Source organism: Cynocephalus volans, chromosome 5 (assembly GCF_027409185.1).
Source record: "Cynocephalus volans isolate mCynVol1 chromosome 5, mCynVol1.pri, whole genome shotgun sequence".
NCBI lineage: Eukaryota > Metazoa > Chordata > Mammalia > Dermoptera > Cynocephalidae > Cynocephalus > Cynocephalus volans.
Window position 1 is genome coordinate 93,661,808 of NC_084464.1, and position 18,792 is coordinate 93,680,599.

The 18,792-nt window shown below is 44.7% G+C and overlaps 1 protein-coding gene across 1 annotated transcript in view; it reads right to left on the reverse strand.

Annotated features, from left to right (window-relative positions):
• Nucleotides 1–759: 759 nt before the first annotated feature.
• BACH2 (BTB domain and CNC homolog 2) overlaps nucleotides 760–18,792 on the reverse strand; it is a 355,379-nt gene continuing 337,346 nt past the window's right edge. Inside the window, exons 5-7 of the mRNA XM_063097693.1 lie at nucleotides 16,396–17,994; nucleotides 5,503–5,709; nucleotides 760–1,593 (exon numbers count right to left, since the gene is read on the reverse strand). Of these exons, the coding sequence (XP_062953763.1) occupies nucleotides 1,111–1,593; nucleotides 5,503–5,709; nucleotides 16,396–17,994 (2,289 nt within the window). The 3' untranslated portion in view covers nucleotides 760–1,110. The remainder of the gene's footprint in view (nucleotides 1,594–5,502; nucleotides 5,710–16,395; nucleotides 17,995–18,792) is intronic.

Consider the following 18,792-nt stretch of genomic DNA (forward strand, 5'->3'; position numbering starts at 1 on the left):
TCCCCACTTAGGAATCTGAACTCCAGTATCAACTCTGAACCCTATCTGCATTTAAACTTTGCCTAGGGAAAGGTGGGGAGGAGGTAAAATATAAAAATATTCAAGCAGTTTATTGTCTACACATCCTAGGATGAATTCATTATTTGGCAAGATTGTTTTTCCTACATAATTATCACCTGAGTGCTTTGTAATTAGCTAAAATGTTTTACTTTTTAACTAAAAGCAAAGAATATACATTATACTTGAGTTATACTGAAGTTACAACTTCATTTAAGAAAATAGGTTTGACCCAAAACTCAGTGCAAGTGGCAAAGTTGACCATTACTGTACAGTATCTGCAAGGAAAAAACAAAAACAAACCCACAATGCTCAAATAACACCGTTTGGTGGTGCCAAAACCAAAGCAAACAAAGAAAAGGTCTGAAATAAAACTTTCAAAAAAAGCTTCCAACACTGAATTTTGTCCATAAATAAGTACAAATTGAAATTGAACTGTGAAGCAAGAAAAATGACCATGTTAACAGTTACCAAACTAGTTGTAGCATCAGAGACAAAAGAAAAGGAATGTTGGAACCTGTTTATAAATGAGAAATGAAGTTTCCAGTTTTAGGATGAGAATATTGAGGCATGCAGAACTTTTGCATATGGATATATATATATTTTTTTGTATATATATTATATATAATATGTACAGTCTAGCTATAAAACTTTGATGTGTATAGAAGCTGTCTTCAATGAAAAAAATTGAACATTCAGAAGAAATTCCTGAGATAGGGTTTGTGACATGGGCCACTGAGAAAAAAAATCCGTGGTTGGGTCCTAGAGGTGTTGTAGTCTATCCCTGTGAAGACTGAAATTAACCCCCAGACAGACAGTGACGTCACTGTTGTCTTTCCTTGCCTGAGCAAGGGGTAGCACCATTGTGAAGGTAACTATCACTCCTGCTTGAAGAGAGGAGGGAATACTTGGGAACAGTATTGCTGCTAAGATCGCTGTAGTGTGCACCAAATTCGTTCTTGGTTCTTCAAGACAACAGATGAACAGTGCCACAGGCTGACTGAAGAACACCTGGGTGGGAGAGGTGTGAGGACTGGGAGGAGAGCTGCGTCACTAGGTGTAATCTTTCCTGGGCTGCTCATCAGTTGTACACTTATCAGTCATTTCCTGGCAGAAGTCCACAGTCACTGTTTGGCTTCTGGGTTCAAGAGGAGGTCCTCTCTCTGAGAATGTTCCCGGGTCAGTGCCTTCCAGCCTCCTTGCAGAGGTACAATTCTCAGAGGTGTTTCCAGGTATCCAGGGAGGCCCGGGGGGAACCGCACCTGGCTCCAAGCAGCAGGGCACATTTTCCCCCACCGCACACTGGGAGGCTGCAAGGTTCTGCTCGACACCCAAAGGCGCAGGGTTAACACTGGAGGCTGCGGGCAGATCCACGGGTCTGAGGACGGGGCAATACCGATGCAGGGCCTGGATCTGCTCAGGGCTCTGGATGTCTCGGCAGACTTCCTGGGAAAGGCAGGAGAAGTTGTCCAACAGTTCCCCCATGCATGCTTTTAGCTGATTCCTCTCTGACAACAGTTTCTCTTTCTCACACACCTGGGCGACAGAGGAAAAAAGAGAAGGCCAGATCAGCCTGAATGGGAGGACGCAAGACCTCGCTTCTGGGGTTTTTCCAGCCTTTGCTTTTGCATGGTAGTGTATGACATAACTCATGAATGATTGGGTCAGGATCTAGAAACTTAAGGGATACATTTCTGGGAGCCTGGACACCACTTCTGCCAGCTCTCCCATCTGAGCAGCCCACTCACATGTGCCGCTGATGCTGACACCTTCCCCATGACATTTCTCCATCCCTCTCTGAGGCCCATGCAAGCAACCAAGAAAATCACCACCAACTGGAAAACTGCAGGGAGTCAATGTTCTGGTTTCCTGGAATTTGGGGGGTCTGTAGAGAATCAACTGGAAAATTCTTAGTCCCAAACCTTGTGGTTGAAAATCTCCCTCAAATGTACTAGGTTGCCATTTCTGAAGGGCAAAAATTGACCAGTTCCAACTACATAACATTCTGAAAGAGGCAAAACTATGGAGATGGTAAAAAGAACAGTGGTTGCCAAGGGTAATGGGGGAGAGGGATGAACAGGTGGAACACAGGATTTCAGGGCAGTGAAACTACTCTGTATGATACCATAACGGTAGATACATGTCATTAAACATTTGTCCAAATCCATAGAATGTACAACACCAGGTGTGAACCCCAATGTGAGCTATGGACTTCTGGTGACAATGATGTGTCAATGCAGGTTCACTGATGGTAGCAAATGTACCACTCTAGTGCAGGATCTCGATGGTGGGGGGGAGGCTGTATGTGTGTGGGGGCAGGGGGCATATAGGAACTCTATATATTCCATTCAGTTTTACTATGAACCTAAAAATGCTTCAAAAAAAAGAGTCTGTTTAAAAAAAACCCCAAAATTGACCATCAGCAGTTTCACTTGGTTCCAACTAATGTCAGCAGGCTCCCTGGCCTTTGGAGATCCTCGGTAGGACAGTAGAAGAATGTGCAGTGAATCCCAGGCAGTGATTCTCCCTGGACATGGGAAGGGAAATAGAAGTGTGGAGCCTGAGCCCTAATGTTCTAGCTTGAGGTTCTGAGATGGTTTCCCCCTTACCCCAAATCTTACACATGCTCTTGTGTTACTAAAATTCATCACCCCATCAGAGATGAATTTAACACCAGAGGGGAGACTAATTAAAGTTTTACCATCCACATTGTGTGAGGAGAGGAGATGGGGAGGTTCCAGAGGCACACACAGGAAGTGGATGAAGAAACTGGGCGTCTGCAGCAGCGTGGACTGAGTCCTCACACACCCTTTGCAAGGGCAGGGGGTGGCCCAGAAGAGGATGGAGAGAAACGAAGGAGAGCAAGCATGGGGCAAGCATGGGCCATGCACAAGGATGGGGTCTCCTACACAGGAGCCGCTTGTGCGGCACATGAATGCAGTCTGGCAGGCAGCGTGGGCGTGTATGCCGGAAAGAGAGAGAGATTTACACGGGGAAAGGGCACCTGCTAAAATATTTATAAATTTACCAAGAAAACATGTTTTAAAAATGAAAAATAAACAGATGTACAAGTGCAACTTGAGAGAAATACATTATGTGAGTCTGCAAAAGCAGAGTGGCAGGTGTGTGGGAGACAGCATGGGAGCGGGAGTCAGTGCAGGGACTGTGCAGCGTGGGACCAGAAGCTGCCTGCCTGCCACTGCCATTCCTGCCACTTGGAGCAGGCAAGTGGGCACAGGACACCAGTGACAGGGTAGGGGTAAGAAACAACACACATCTAGGAGGGCTTCATGGGGGAAAAAAATCTTACATGTGTGGTTGTGCAACCTGGACCTCTCTCCTTCTGACCTGGAAATATGCAAAGGGAGGGGCAACACTGCCCGGGCACCAGGAGAGGAGTCCAGGCTCAATTCTGCCACATCATCTTGGCCAGGGCACTGACCTCTCCAGGCTTACTCAACTGTAAAATGTCCTAAGCCACCTTCTAGGGTGGCTAGAAATGAGGTGGTGCATGTGACAGTGTTTCTGTTCTCTGCAGGAAAGGCCGTATAAATCACGCCTTGGTTAAAAGCATGAAGCTCTGAGTCACAGATGCACACTGATGAGTGTGTGAAACTCTCATTCTGCACAGAAACACAGCGTATTATCTAAGGGGTTGCCGAAAGTGGGTGGAGAACTAAGAGATGCACTCTTGGTTTTTCAACTGAACAATACTAGCAAAGTGCTTTAGCTAACTACCTGGAATATGGCTTACAAAATCACATCAAACAGAATGCTAATTACCCAAATCAGGCATTACTTAAATATGGGTTAGAGTTATTCTACCTCCTGAAGAGGAGCACAGGGTGAGGATTACTACAGACATGTGTCTACAACCAACTCTGCAGCTCAGCTACCTAAGCCCAGCAGGCTTTCAGGAGACCGAGGCTCACCAGCAGGAAGGTCTTGCTTCCTGATGTGGTTGAAGTTAAATTTCATTGTTGTTAAAACAATGATAAAGAGAAATTTGAAAGAAAGAAGAAACTCATAATCTCCTAAGCTGAATAGTCACAGTTTCTAGTAAATTTTAGGACAATAGACACTTCCTGAGAGCCAACAATGGGCCAACACTGGAGATTCAGAAATGATTAAGACATTGTCCTTGTCCTTGAGGAACCTAGAGCCTAGGGTTCGGGAAAGACACATACACAGATAATTAAAGACTGAGTGACTTCATTAGGGGTCCTAGGAAGGTGTGGAAGGTGACGCTGGAGGGGTAAAACAGACTGAACCATAGAGGGCAGGGTATGTCTTGCTAAGGAGCTCAAGCTTTACCTTGTAGGTAATGGGAGCTACTGAACATGGGCAGATTTTCCCTGCTTGGTGAGAGTGTTAATTGAAAAAAAAAAAAATCCCTAAAGTCCAGGGCTATCTTGCTAACATGTAGCATTTCTTTTTGCTTTTGAAATCTCTCATCCTTGCTCTTAGGTTCTCAGCAGAATGGTAACTTACCAGGAGGCACAGGATTGCTGCAGATGGTCTGAAAACCCACACTTAGATCATGCCCACATTCTGTGGCCTCCCTCTTCTACAGCCTGACACAGACATGGCACGTGAGTGAGTTTCCAGTTTTTGGCCAGCAGAAAGGTCAAGCTGAATGAGGTCAAGTTGGTTGCTTTCAAAGCCACAGTCAAGGAGGCAGAGGCTACCTGGATTTACTTCCTGTAGCCTGAGGCTGCTTATCAAGGAGAACGGGTGGGGGCACATAGCTCTGAGTATTGAGGAATGTGCAAGATGGGAGTTCCCCAAGACAAAATACTCTCGGCACAGGGAAGCCGCTTTGAGGCAGAATTGCAAAATCAAGGACCCTGGGGCTGCTAAGGGTACCAGGAGATCATCTGGCTGAGCAAGGGCCCCTCTGCAGGTAGGTGTCCTGTGTCTAACCTAGACTCTTCTGCTGGGAGGTAGGAAAAAGCCGTGGTGAAAAACACACCATTTTGAATCGGACACCTGGGACTGCATTCAAGCTCTACAGTGAACTGGGAAGTTACCTAATCTCTCTGCATTGTAGTTTCCTCCTCTGTGAATGGGAATAAAACAGTTTCTAAGTCATAAGGTTAATGTGAGGATTAAATGTGATCATCCACAAAAATGGTTTAGAAGAATATGTGGTCCATAGATGCATGTAATAAACATCAGCTATTATTACATGGCGAATGGAAAATAAGAAAGAACTACCTCTATATGGATGGCTGAGGGATATAAAATATTGACACACTATTACACATCCATACATTCACATACGACAAATTTAAAGCTATTACTTCCCTTGAGAGACTTGTTTAAAGAGAAACCCAAACTTCCCTGAAAAGTGACCCTTTCTCTACTTCTCTGACATTAACTGCTGTGACTTTACATCAGTCTGATCACTTCAAGTTGCTGATCACAAGAAATGGGTCAACTCACCAATTTGCGGATTTCACATTCTAAATTCTGGATACAGTCCAGTTTCCTCTTGCGGCAGCGCTGGGCTGCGATGCGGTTCTTGCTGCGCCGCCGGATGTCGTGGATGAACTCTAGCTGCTCCGAGGTCAGCTTGTGCGTCTTGATCATCATCTGGAAATCGTTCCTCGGAAGATCTGTGATTTGATCTACGGGGAAGGGAAGTTTGACCTGAAACCAAGAACAATAGAATATGATTATAGCAAGTGGACTTTAGTTTTAATTCTAGCAGATAAACATCAAAAAATGGTAAAACCTTCTTTTTAAGATGACCAAGTAATATGGAAACTACTGAAAGTAAGCAGTGATTAATTCTTTCCTGTTTCAAATACAAATAAGATGTAATATTTGGGTAATCAAACAGAATAAGAATATACAAATTATCATGTGGTTATCATTCCTGAGATTTTTTGAAGCAAATGGCATGGAAAATACCAGAGAACGTGTCATTTTTTCATTGCAGTAGCACTTTTGCAAGAAGGACTCTGTTATTAGTTGAAACCTATTTCAACAAGACATATAGCCTAATACAATAAAATGACAAGTGACAGAGACATTATCTAAAGTACTTGAATAAAGAGAGCCTGCATGCCTTGAAGATGCTGGAAAGACAAAGCAATCAGCAGGATTCTTGGTTACAACAGCATAAGGGAGATATAAGAAGACAACTTAAATAGGCTCCACCAGTGAGGACTAGATGTCAGAAGAACTGGGCTTTCATCCTTCTCACCAGACATGAGACCTCAGGCAAGTCACTCTACTGCTTTGAGTCTCAATTTCCTTGTCTGCAAAATGGGGCTTTTTTTTTTTTAAGCTGTATAGTGTGCTATATAAGTTAGGCGCTTCGGCAGTTTGTATTTTCCAGATGGCCATCCCATCTCATATTTTCTTTTGTAACATAATGTTAACAATTCCTTTATCAAGAGGTGGGATGCATGTTCCTGGCTTTTGACCAACAGATTGCAGTGGAAGTAACAGGGAAGAATTTCTGAGGCAAGGTGGTAGAAGGCACTGTGGCTTTCCCTTAGGCCCCGTAGCTTGCTTGCTCTGGAGGAGACCAGCGGCTGTGCCTTGAGGACACTCAAGCAGCTCTGAGGAGGGGCCCATGTGGAGAGGAGCTGATAGCTCCAGCCAATAGCTGGATCACATTGTCAGTCATGGGAACAAGCCACCTTGGAAATGGATCCTCCAGCCCCAGTCAAACCTTCAGATGGCTGCAGCTCCAGACAACCTGACTGTGACCTCATGAGAGATCCAGAGCCAGAACTGCTCAGATGGGCCACTTCCGAATTCCTGACTCCCAGAAACTGACAGATGATAAATGATTATGGTTGTTTTAAGCCATTATGTTTTGGGGGGATTTATTATGTAGCAACAGATAACTGATGCAGATACTTTACCAGCAAGATTCCCACTTTTCTTTTTTTTTTTTTAAAGATGACCAGTAAGGGGATCTTAACCCTTGACCTGGCGTTGTCAGCACCACGCTCTCCCAAGTGAGCTAACTGGCCATCCCTATATAGGGATCCAAACCCGTGGCTTTGGTGTTATCAGCACCACACTCTCCCAAGTGAGCCACGGGCTGGCCCTAAGATTCCTACTTTCAAATTCTTGACAAATCAAGGCAAATAGCATTATCTGAAGAGTGGACACCAGTCTCTTGAAGGATGTATCTGTGTTCTCCCTATATTCTTAAATGCTTGGTTACAGCCCTATGGCAGTTTGAAATATTTCTTCAGAAAAGAAGAGCAACCAGTGAACACAAGAGCATGTAAAAGCCCTTGATGCAGAAGGTGAGAGGATGAACCCAGGTGCGGTCTCTCTAGGGCCTTCTCAGCACCCACGGGGTGGAGAACACAGGCCTGCACCTTCCAGCAGTTGGTCATCACCCTTTCCAAGCCTCTTGCCAATGATTCAGGGGCTTTGGGTTCAGTTCTGGTCCTGTTTCAGAAGCTCCTCGAAAAGGAAGGTTGTGTGTTGCTAGGCTGAGAGACAAAGCGTTTCCCAGCTCAGATGACTTCGTTCTTGCTCACATTCGCGTCTGTGTCCGACGGGCCAGTAGATGGCACTCTGAACCTGAACTTCCTTCAAGCGCTCCAACACTGTGGTCTAACAGGAACAAGAGCCATGCAGGCGATTTTAAACTTTCCACTAGCCACATTAAAACAAGTAAAAAGAAACAGGTGAAATTAATTTTAATAATATGTTATTTAACCCTACAGATCCAAAATATTTCCAACATATAGTTAATATAACAAACTTGATGATATTTTACATTGTTTTGGTGCTAAACTTTAAAAACCCAAAGTGTAGTTTATCTTTATAGCATATCACAATTCAGACTAGCAACCATTCAGCGGTTCAACAGCCACGTGCAGTGTTGGCCATTGTGCTGGACAGACACTTCTAGGAGACTGAACAAACGGGTGTGAGTGAAACTGAGGAGCCTGAAAAAGACAAGGGCCTGGGCTTAATTGATCAATTGAAACCAATGCCTCATTCATATTCTGATGCTGCAGTGTTAAGTCTGTTTTTCAAGGGAGTGAAGATGAAGATATTTTGTCCTAGGCTCATCAGATGCGGAGAGCCATGAGTCCTGATCCTGGCATTTGTAGCTAGTTAATCCCCATGCACAAAGGCGAACATGCTAAATGACCACTTGACTTTTCTCTGGCAGGGCGCAATTTCTCTGTCAGGTTACTTCATAGCTTTGAGCCTGCTCACCGTGGCATTTGCTGAAGGCTCCCGATGGGTGCTCTGCTGCACCTTCCACATGGTGAGCTCTGTCCCACGACACCTGTAAAATTCTGGCCCAAGAAAGCAAAATCACAGCAGGGCATATTCCACCACTCTCAGTTCAGCCCTGCTCTGACTGCTAAAGACAGGCAGCCAGGACAAACAGCTCCTTGTTACAGGCTCGGGAAAGGCCTTTGTCCAAGGGGTTGTGTTTGCACAGAGCTTATAATGATATGAAAGAATGTTTGATTTCCCTTTTATACCCTGTGGATAACAAACAGACACTCAGATCCTGGATGGTGCCTCAATAACACAGAGGTCTGTCTGTTGGAAACACGGATGTTTCGACACAGCAGAGGTGGTGGCACTTTTGGAGCTTGTGGAGTTTTACCCTCTGCTGACAACAAAGCCATTCTGCTTCTAGTCTAAATTGTGTTTACTTATTTTCAGAAAGAAAATATACCTATAATGCAGGTCACAGGGAAAGTCAAAAGGGCTTCCATACCAAGAGCTACTGTATTTAAAATCATGTAGACAGCGAATATAAACACTAGAGAAACAGGACAGAGGACTGGCAGGAAAAAGGAAAAATCAACAATGCTAGTTTCAAAGTCCTTGAAGCAAAAGGCCATAAAAAATTTTAGCAGAGCTGTTGCAATGCAAGCTGCTTTTTAAAGAGGGTCAGAGGAAATGGAAATAGTCAACTATAGACTTTCTTCCTTATGGAAAAAACCCCACTCTTGTTTCCTTTTAAAAATCTGTTACTCCTCTAGCAAGGGAGATCTTACATTGACTAACAAGCGGGGAGCCCCTGAAGTGTTCTTGGAAAGGCTCTGTGGGAACTTCACCATGTCCATTTAGTGTTTTTAGCGTAGTAAGTTCCAAGCCAATGGGCATCTTCCCTGGAGATCAGAAGCTGCCACTGACCCTTTGGTCTCTTGGAGAACATTCCACTCACAGGCTCTTGGGTACCCAAACATTCCCCAAATGGGGCTGAAAAGCCAGGTAATGCAAATTGGCCTTGGAAAGCTGAGGTACATCATGAAGGCTGAGGTCCCCCTTTCATTCTTCTGGAGAATTCTTACAACCCAAATAGGCCCAACAGGGCATAACGTCTTATTTACTGTCTCTCCACACACTTATTCTTCCAGGATTTCACTTCTCAGCAGTGGTTTGGTTTTCATTCACTAGACCTTATAAAGAGTGCAGAACACCCCACCCGACCAGATGAGGAGCCTGGCCAAGCATCACCACCACCTGTCTGAAGGGCCTCTGGTTAGCTCAGCTGACCACGTGCAGTGCCGGCGAGAAGGCTGCCCGCAGGCGAGGGGAGTGCTAGGCTCGCTGGGGCCAGTTTCTCTCTAGCCCTGGGCTGCGGGTTTGCTTCTCAGTAGAGGCTCAGAGAGTTAGGGGCAGCCACTGAGTCAGCAAACCAAGGGCCAAACTGGACTCCATAGGCTGGTGTCAGTCTGCACAATGAGCTGCTCTTGATTTTATGCAGCCCCAGCAAAGTGCTGACTCTTCTCTTCCGTCCAGAACACAACATGAGGAGCAGGACTTGAGGTCGGTTTTCAGCAAGTAGCTGCACTGCCCTGCTAAGCAATGACCAGAGAAGGGTTAGACCTTCTGCTGGCTCTGGCTCTTTAGCAGTCAGTGAAATGGATGATCTCTGCAGTGTGCCCAGGGAACTCTGGCCTCAGGAGTTGGGAGGAAGCTTGTGACATCTGGAGGTGCATGAAACCTAAATATGCCTCCTTGTGTGCTGTTTGCACCTCCAAGACAGAGGGTCTCAACAATGGAGGCTACAGCCTAAGCCATCACGTCCTTTCTCCCCATTAAAAAATCATTTAAAAATTATATAGAAAGTAAAACTTCTCACAAAAAATTCAAATATGAGACAAAAAAATTCCCATCCCCAAATGATAACTCTCTTGCTCTTGTGGATTTCCCTGTGATCTTTGTTTTTGCCGCATATTTTTTGGAGTTGTAATCAGATAGTATCATGTCTTTCTCATCTCACCATGCCTCTTAGCACACATTTTACTTGCCTCGTGTCTTTGGTTTGCGGGGTGAGGGTTACCGGATGTACCTGCAAATTTTGCAGAAAAAGCCAAAAACAAGTATCTCTTTCCTCTAGAAATCCCAGTGGAAGACTGGCTTGTGAATATTTTTTCCTATCTCCTTTCCTGGTTTCACTGCCAGATGCTGAGTGGAGCCTGCAGGAGCAGGGTCATACTAACATGATACCCTGGGGCACTGATGGAGCAGTCAGCTCTTCAAAGCTTGTAACGCCTCTGCTCTTGTAAGACTTTCAGATTCCAGTGTGTTGTTGGGGAAGGAAGCAAGATGCCTACGGGACTGATGATTCCAGTGCTGTTGGAACAAACAGCCAGCTCAGTGCTAGGCAGATGCCATTGACAAAATCTTCCCTCCCAGACTAAGAAATGTTCCCTGCACAATTGTCCTACTACTTCTGTTCTCATGGTCCATTCTCTGGGAGAAATGCAGGACACCTGGGAATTAGTTATGATGCTGCAATTAATTAGCTGTGTGATCTCAGACAAGTCTTTCATTCTCTCTGTCCTAAAGTTCTTTGAGGATCTGTGCGTCGAAGGGACATAATACCTGGCTCATTTAGCTCATAAGGTTTGTACAAAGAATAAAAGATAGCAAATGGAGAAAGTGCTTTGAAAAATTTGAATTGCCTTATAGATATGAGGTATTACCATTTGTTTTTCATTCCTTTCTTTGTCACATATTTTCTTCTTCCAGACATACAGCAAAGTTTGGAATTCCAAACGCTAAGAATGTTCTTCTAGACTACATAAAAACACTGTTTTAATTAGAAATATGGCTGAATTCTCTGCTGCCCAGTATGGTCTTTTTATTAAGCAGACCAATTACAGGCACTTCTACAAACATGCCTGATTCACTAAACCACAAAAATGATTGTAAAAATTTTACATACTACATGTGTCTCAAAGTCAGCATGTGGGTGGGAAGAGTTAGAGTCAGACATGGCTCTTCTATTCTATACCATTTCAGTGTTTGCTCTGGATCTAATCTTTCTCTCTCACACACACATATGCTCACTCATTCTTATATACTTTTATTCCTCTTGACATGAAATATGTTAATAAAGCAAGTCCAACTAATCAGTACTTTGGGCTGTGCAAATAAACTATCTTTTTAGTATTTCTTTACTAAAATCCACAATTAATTTGAAATGTATTGGGTACACAACTGTGTTACTAAGAAGCGTACTTCTTGAAAAATGATAGTGACTTTTCTATAATTTTCAAATTTAAAAAATAAACCCGCAAATCACAATGAAATACCACTTCACACCCACTAGCTGGCTATAATAAAAAAGACAGACAACAGTAGGTTTTGAAGAGGATGTGAGAAATCAGATCTCTCATACACTGTTGGTGGGGATGCAAAGTGGCATAGCCACCTTGGAAAACAGTCCGATAGACCCTCAAAAAGTTAAATATGGAGTTATTCTATGACTCAGCAATTCTACTCCTAGGTATATAATGAGGATAATTAAAAACATATATCTACAAAAAGCTTGTACTCGAATGCTTATACCAGCATTATTCACAATAGCCATGAAGTGGAAACAACCCAAATGTCCCTCAGCCAAGGACTGGATCAATGAAATGTGGTATGGATCAACACAAAGGATTGTTATTCAGCAGTGACAGGAATGAAGTACTGATACGAGAATGTATCTGGTGGGTCCGTCAATGAACCGTGAAAACATTATCCTAAGTGAAAGAAGCCAGAAATCAAAGGCCACATATTGTAAGACTCCATTAATATGAAATTTCCAGAACAGGCAAATCTATAGAGACACAAGGTAGATTAGTGGTTGCTTGGGGTTGAGGGCAATGGGCAGTGAGTGACTGCTAATGGGTACAGTTTCCTTTTGGGGTGATCAAGATATTCTAGAATTAGATAGTGGTGATAGTTGTAGAACACGGTGAATATGTTAAAAACCACTAAATTGTTCACTTTAACAGAGTGAATTTTATAATATGGGAATGTGTCAATTAAAAAAATGAAACTGATGGGCTGAGCCCGTGGCGCACTTGGTAGAGTGCTGCGCTGGCAGCGCGGCGACGCTCCCGCCGAGGGTTTGGATCCTATATAGGACTGACCGGTGCACTCACTGGCTGAGTGCCGGTCACGAAAAAACGACAAAAAAAAAAAAAAAAAAAAAAAAAGAAACTGAGATATATATATATATATATATATATATATATATATATATAATTCAAACACTACAGACATAGAAATGAAACTTTCCCTATATTCTCTCTCCCCCATTTTACTTCCAAATTTCTCTTATTTCTACAATGATTTTATTATTTATATGTATATTTATGAAACAAACTAGGATCTTGTCATGCATACTGTTTGTGACTTTTTTCACTTAATGTGACTTGTTCATTTTTTCCATCATTGGAAAAAGAAAAATTCCCATGCTGACTTCTTCAGGAATATGGCAAACTCAAAAATCATTAAAAAAAAAAAAAAAAAGACTGATACCTTGGCTACATAAAACTTAAAATTTTCTATAGGGGAAAAAAGTACTTTAAACAAATAAACTAGGAGAAAATATAGGCAACATTTATGAGAGAGGGTTAATATTCCTAATATTAGGGATTAAGGTTCTTACAAATTGATTTAAACAACACAAAAGTAAAATGGGCAAAGATGTAAATTGGCAATTCACAGGAAAGGAAATATAAATGACACCTTAGATGTCAATCTCATCAGTAGTCACAATTTTTTGCCCACCAAATTGGCAAAATTTAAAAAGACTGGTGACAACTAGTACTGGCAAGAATAGGGAGAAATGAACACGCCTAAATTACTGAAGCATATGTGAATTGCTATATCTTTTGGCAAGGTTATTAGTAATATTTAATAAATGGGCACAACCTTTAACATACCTAGGGGACTCTAACCCACAAAAATAAAAGCACCACTACTAACAATATTTTCTCAAAAATGTTTATTATAGCAAGGTTTATAAGAGGGAAAAAATTGGAAACAACTGGAATGTCTGTTGATAGGTGAGAGCTGAATAAATCGTGATTTATGAGAACCATGGTTATTAAAGAGGCACGTGTTAGTCCTATGTGATAGACCTAGAGGCATGTACACAGTATATAGCTATGTGAAAAAAAAGAAGTTGCTGAGTAATTATACAGTATGATATCATGAAAATAAAACCCAAACCCCTAGAGATGTAAATATATATTTGTATGTTGTTGTAGGCACACAGAAAACCTGTTAAATTTGCTATGTTTGGGGCTGGGTATGCTGTGTTCTAGTAATTAAGATAAAGAAAGTAATTTTTAAAAGCTTATTATTAATAAAGGACAACATTGTTTTAATTTGAGCTTTTTCAAAGCTAGGGAACAGTTAAAAAGGATGGGAGAGGTCAATGTTTATGAGATGGATAGAGCTACCCAACATGTTATAACTAGAATGTCTTATAGAATATAAGGTATGCTACCACTTCTCTTTTGATCTAACTTTGTGGCTCTGTACAGAGGTGGAGGAAGAGAGAGCTGGGAAGGAGCATCTCAAGTATTAGACTGGTGGCTAACTGGGGGGTAGGAGCCCCTTTTTTGATTTCTGATTCTGGTGTCTCCTAGGGGTTCATTTGGAAGAGAAGGCACCCAGACCTCATATGAGAGCAGACTGGGGCAGACTCAGCCCAAGAGATGCTGGCTTCTGGATCAGTTCAGGAAAACAAGTTATGACTCTGGTGGGTAAGGATTTGTCTTCAGTGTTATTACCAGGGTCAAAGTAACTCCTGAAAGCAAGTCATCTCCAAGAGCAACAATCATGCTAAGTCCCTGAGGCAGTTCTTGGAAAATCTAACCTCCCCTACTCCAGGAAAACTAAAATGTCAAGTTGGGAAAAACCTTAACTGGATTATAACTATCCTGTCCAAAATGTACTACCAAGAGGCGCTAACTGTGATTCCCAAAATGGCATAGATCTTGGTAAATGTCTCTTCTTTCACTGTTTAAGAATGGAAAGATTCCTTTTATCAAAAAGTAAACATAAAAGTATTTTTAAAAGCAGAAGTATTTTTCGAGGAAGGGAGACTAGTCCTGTTCATGACTATTTTACAGGTTGAATGAGTCCTCCTTTTAATTGAGTCGCTATTTTCAGTTCTAAGGTAGACAACTACTACGGCCCGGACATGGAAAACACAGGTGCTCGTGTTGGTGGCACTGAGTTCCAAGAAATAACTTTAAGCTCTTTTGGGATACTGAAGGGGCAAAAGGCGATGTATTTGAAATGAACAGTTCCTTGGACACATACAGATATCATAGAAACACAATCCCTTGAGCTGAATGGTGAGGCTCCTTGAAGGGAGGGACAAAAAAGCAGAGACTTAGAAGCATTTGTCCTCTTCTCCCTACACCAGTCTTGGCAAGACAAATCGTCATGTGGGTGAACTGGACACCATGACCAGCCTCTGCATCAGGCACACTTATTAACAGCTTCAGGGATAAAAAGAAAACCTCACAAAAGTTGCAGTCAGGGGCCAAGAAAAGGTGAGGAGACTTCACCGTTCTCATGAAACTTCAGTCTTCTCGAGGCCAGGGACATAGATGCAAGTCTGGGTTGGGGCCCGGGGCACATCCCTCCATCCCAACCTAAAGGGATATGCCGCGTTTGAATGGGAGTAGTTCTCATTCAAACTGCCTTTACAATTTCTTTTAGTTCAATTAAACCCTTTCAGTGTTTTTCTCTCTTTCTCCATTTCTGCCAGGCAGTGGCAGAAGAGCAGGGACCAGGCAAAGAGAAGGAAGTGACCCAGGGCACTTCTGCAGTTGGCACAGGGGGCTTTGGAACACACTTTCAAAACATGCTGGATAAAACCTCATGTGCTTCTCGCCCGTCTCGCCGAGGCTGAATAAACCGCACGTGGCTCTGTGAAAAGCCACCTCAGCTGTGTGGCATTTCTGCTGTCTGGCTGGGTTAGCATCCTCTGCCTTACAGAGGCAGGGCCGAGGGCACCGGCCTGAGGGCAAGCACGCTTCGGTTCTGCCTGTGTTTTTCGGTTACAGAGCTCTGAGGAGGGACCGGTCACCGTGTTTGCTCACTCTCACTTCTGACGCAGGTCTGAGACCCAGGGGCAGCTTCAGGTTGGCTCCTTGTCAGTCAGCAGGACAGTGAGCGAGTGCCAGGCCATGACGCAGACCCCCTCAGGTCTCTCTAGGGAGCGCTTGTGTCACTGGGGAAGTAGGGACGGCGGGGCCGCCTCTTTTCTCCCCATGGTCATGCGAGTCTTGTTCATCATGTGGATGGACTGCCCCGCTCCCTCTCCTAGCAATGCTAAGACATGGATGGAGCCTTTGGAGACTTTTATCTAGAAAGCACCTCGCTTTCAGGGTGAACAAAACTGCTACTCTATCCTCCTCCTCCTGCAAATGAGTTATCATTTGTGGGAGCTCAGGAAATGATGCATTCTACAGTTATACGTGGCTGACCAGCGTGCTTCTGTGTGTGGTGACCCTGGGACCGAGACAGATGGTGAGCATTCCATCATCTGCATCATCACGGACATGGATGGCCCCGGGGTTCTCTGTTGACAAGGAAAACTTAAAAGGTGCTTGGAAAACACCTGTTTTGTGTTGACCTATCTAGTTTCAATCAGTCAATTTTGAGAGTCTACATTTTCCTTCATAGTGAAGGGGTGAAGAGCAAGAATGGGGTGATGATTGCGGCAGCTTTTCAGAGCAGAGGGAGGACAGAGGAGAAGAGGAGGAGGAAGGGGAAACTCTGAAGGACCCGAGCGCACTTTGACGCGTTAGACTTGTTTTATTCACTAAGCAGTTTGCCTCTGCTTGTTGAGTACTGAAATCTAGCCCAAATATCAAGTGCCTTCTAGAACAAAAGTGGTTAATTTGGAGTCACCTTGTAGCATCCTGCCTCCATAGCCAAGGGAGGCAGTCCCTTTTCTGTTACCTTCAATCTCAGCAAATAAAAACCATCTGGGAGTGGTGGTGGGAGGTCAGGCAAAAGTCCAGATAAAGGACTAAGAGAGTGGGTCACATGCTTGAATTTATGTGGGTTCCCTACCTCCTGGCCCCTGTCCTGCACAGGACACGACTCACTGTCTGCTTCCGAGAACGATCCGGATTCGTCGCTGGAGTTGGTTCCGTAAGACTGCTCACATTTAATTTGGGGTCGGACTTGGTTGTACATTCCATCTCCCATCAGGCCTGGTTCCTGATGTTCTGTGGCAAGGAATCTGGCTCCCTGGGAACAGGGCGAGGAGGAAAACTCACAGAGAGGGAGGCTGCAGGGCGAGCCCCCACTCCCATCCTCAGCGTAGGAATAGGAGGAACAAGAGCTGGAAGTCCTGGTCCTGGTCTCCAAAGGGGGCGAGCGGGGGCAGACTTTGATTGGCACTGGGCAGCTGGTGTTGGGCCGCATCCTTCCTGGCAAGTGGTCAGCCATCAGCCCGCTGTGGGAGTAGGCCTGTGAGCTGGGGAGGGACTGGCCAGCTCCCACCCACAGACCCTTTGGCACTGGCTCAGAGAGGTCTTTGTCCAAACTGCTTACCCCAGAATATGAATGCACCGAAGTGTTCACTTGGTCACAAGCGCTCGAGGAGAAGATCACACTCCTCCGGTCCAGTTCTCCCTCCTGTTTACAGAGAGCCTCCAACCCAGGCCCCCTGAGGGGCGACCCCATCGTGAAGTTGGACATGTCCTTCTGGCCCACGTGGGGCTGTCCATAATTCCCTGTGAAAGGGGTGTAGTCAGTTTTAAGGTCACCCTGAGTGATCCCCTTGTCGAAGGGGCATGCTGAACTCCTGGCAAAGTGCTGCTGAGATGTACTGGGCAGGCCAGACAGCTCCACACTTTTTGTTATACTGAATAGAGACCTTAAACAGGAGGGCGAGGCCACGCTCCTGGATCTGTCCAGGCAGGCAGCCCCCGCAGGGGCGGTGGGCGTGGGCGTGGGGCCGGGGCTGGGCTGTTTGCGGTCCATCTCGACGTCCCCCGCTCTGTCCTTGATATCAGGCTCATCTCCGGATAGGCAGAGCGTGATGCTCTCTTCCTCGTTCTCTTCACTGGGCGGCTCACTTTTAATCTGCCCCACGGCAAGCCCCGGCTTGAGGCTGCTGCCAGAGTTATCTTCACTGAATGTGCTTGCAAAACCTGAGGTACTGTGCGATGATGCATTATAGACATTCTTGGTACATGCAAGCTGGTATTTCTTGTATCTGGGGTACTGCATTAACGCGTCCTTCTCTGAGCTCTCCTTGGTGTCGGGCGGCACGTCCGACTCAGGCAGCAAGGCTTCTTCCTTCTCTGCTACTGGGATGGCAGCGGCCTCAAAGCTGATGGCGTCTGGCAGCATCTGGTCCCGGGGACAGGCCAGCCTGGCCGTCTCCGACTCCATGGTCTCCTCCTCTTCCTCCTCCTCCTCTCCCGCGGAGTTCTCCCGGCCCTCGTGCGGGCGCTGGCACGCAGCATCCTTCCGGCACACAAACAGGCCATCCTCGCTGTTCAGGAGCTGGGTCTGCAGGAAGCTGAAGCAGGAGTCCTCCAGGTTGTGCATGCGCAGGAACTCGGCACAGCGGATGACCTCGCGGATGTTTTCTCTGCTGAGTAACAGCTTGGCAGTGTAAGCAAACTGTAACAGCGGCCCAAAGCCCCTGGCCGTGACCTGCAAAACAAACAGGGAAATGGCCAACATTACCATCAGCACCGCTATTGTCCCGAATCCCTCAACTGAAGCAAGATAACCAGACAGTGCTAATGTCCCAGAATAAAGACTGCAAAGGAGCAGTTAATCTCATACTGGGTCAGCAATGATTCTGCTTCCAATAATGAGTGCCTGTCTGGAGCATGCCACTGCTGTAGTTCACCACGCCACTAGCAGAATTGAAAATCACCAGGGTCAAGTGGCTAAACAAGATGACAACGGGTTCAGTGTTTACACTAATGAAGTATCCTGGCAAAAATACACGGTAACAATGGGAAGCCTATTAATTTCCCTCCCAACTGGTCCTGTTGAGAGCCATTCTCCAAAAGGAGGGAGTGCTGTGACACTTCTTGCAGCTCACTGGAGCCAAGGAAAGCATTATCGTTTTCTTGTCAACCACGGAACTGGCAATTGGCCCTTTTAAAAACTCAAGATCTACAGGGTTTCAAAAAGTTTCTCCTCATTTACAATGTTAAAAGAGACATTTAAAACAACTCTTGTTTTGCTCATACATCATGGTTTCTACTGGAGACTTTCAGTCACCAGGTCGTAGCTGATCTTATAATGATACCAGAATGACGACAATCAAAAAGCAATGTTCTCAATAAGAAATTCTCGGCCCATAAAGAATGGAGGTTACAGAGCTAAACAAACCACTGTCATTTAAATGGTTGAAGCTGCTGAGTGACACAGAACACGGGCTAGTCCTTCCCTAATTATCAGCAGCAGCTTTGCCACGCAGCTGTCTTCTTTCCTGGT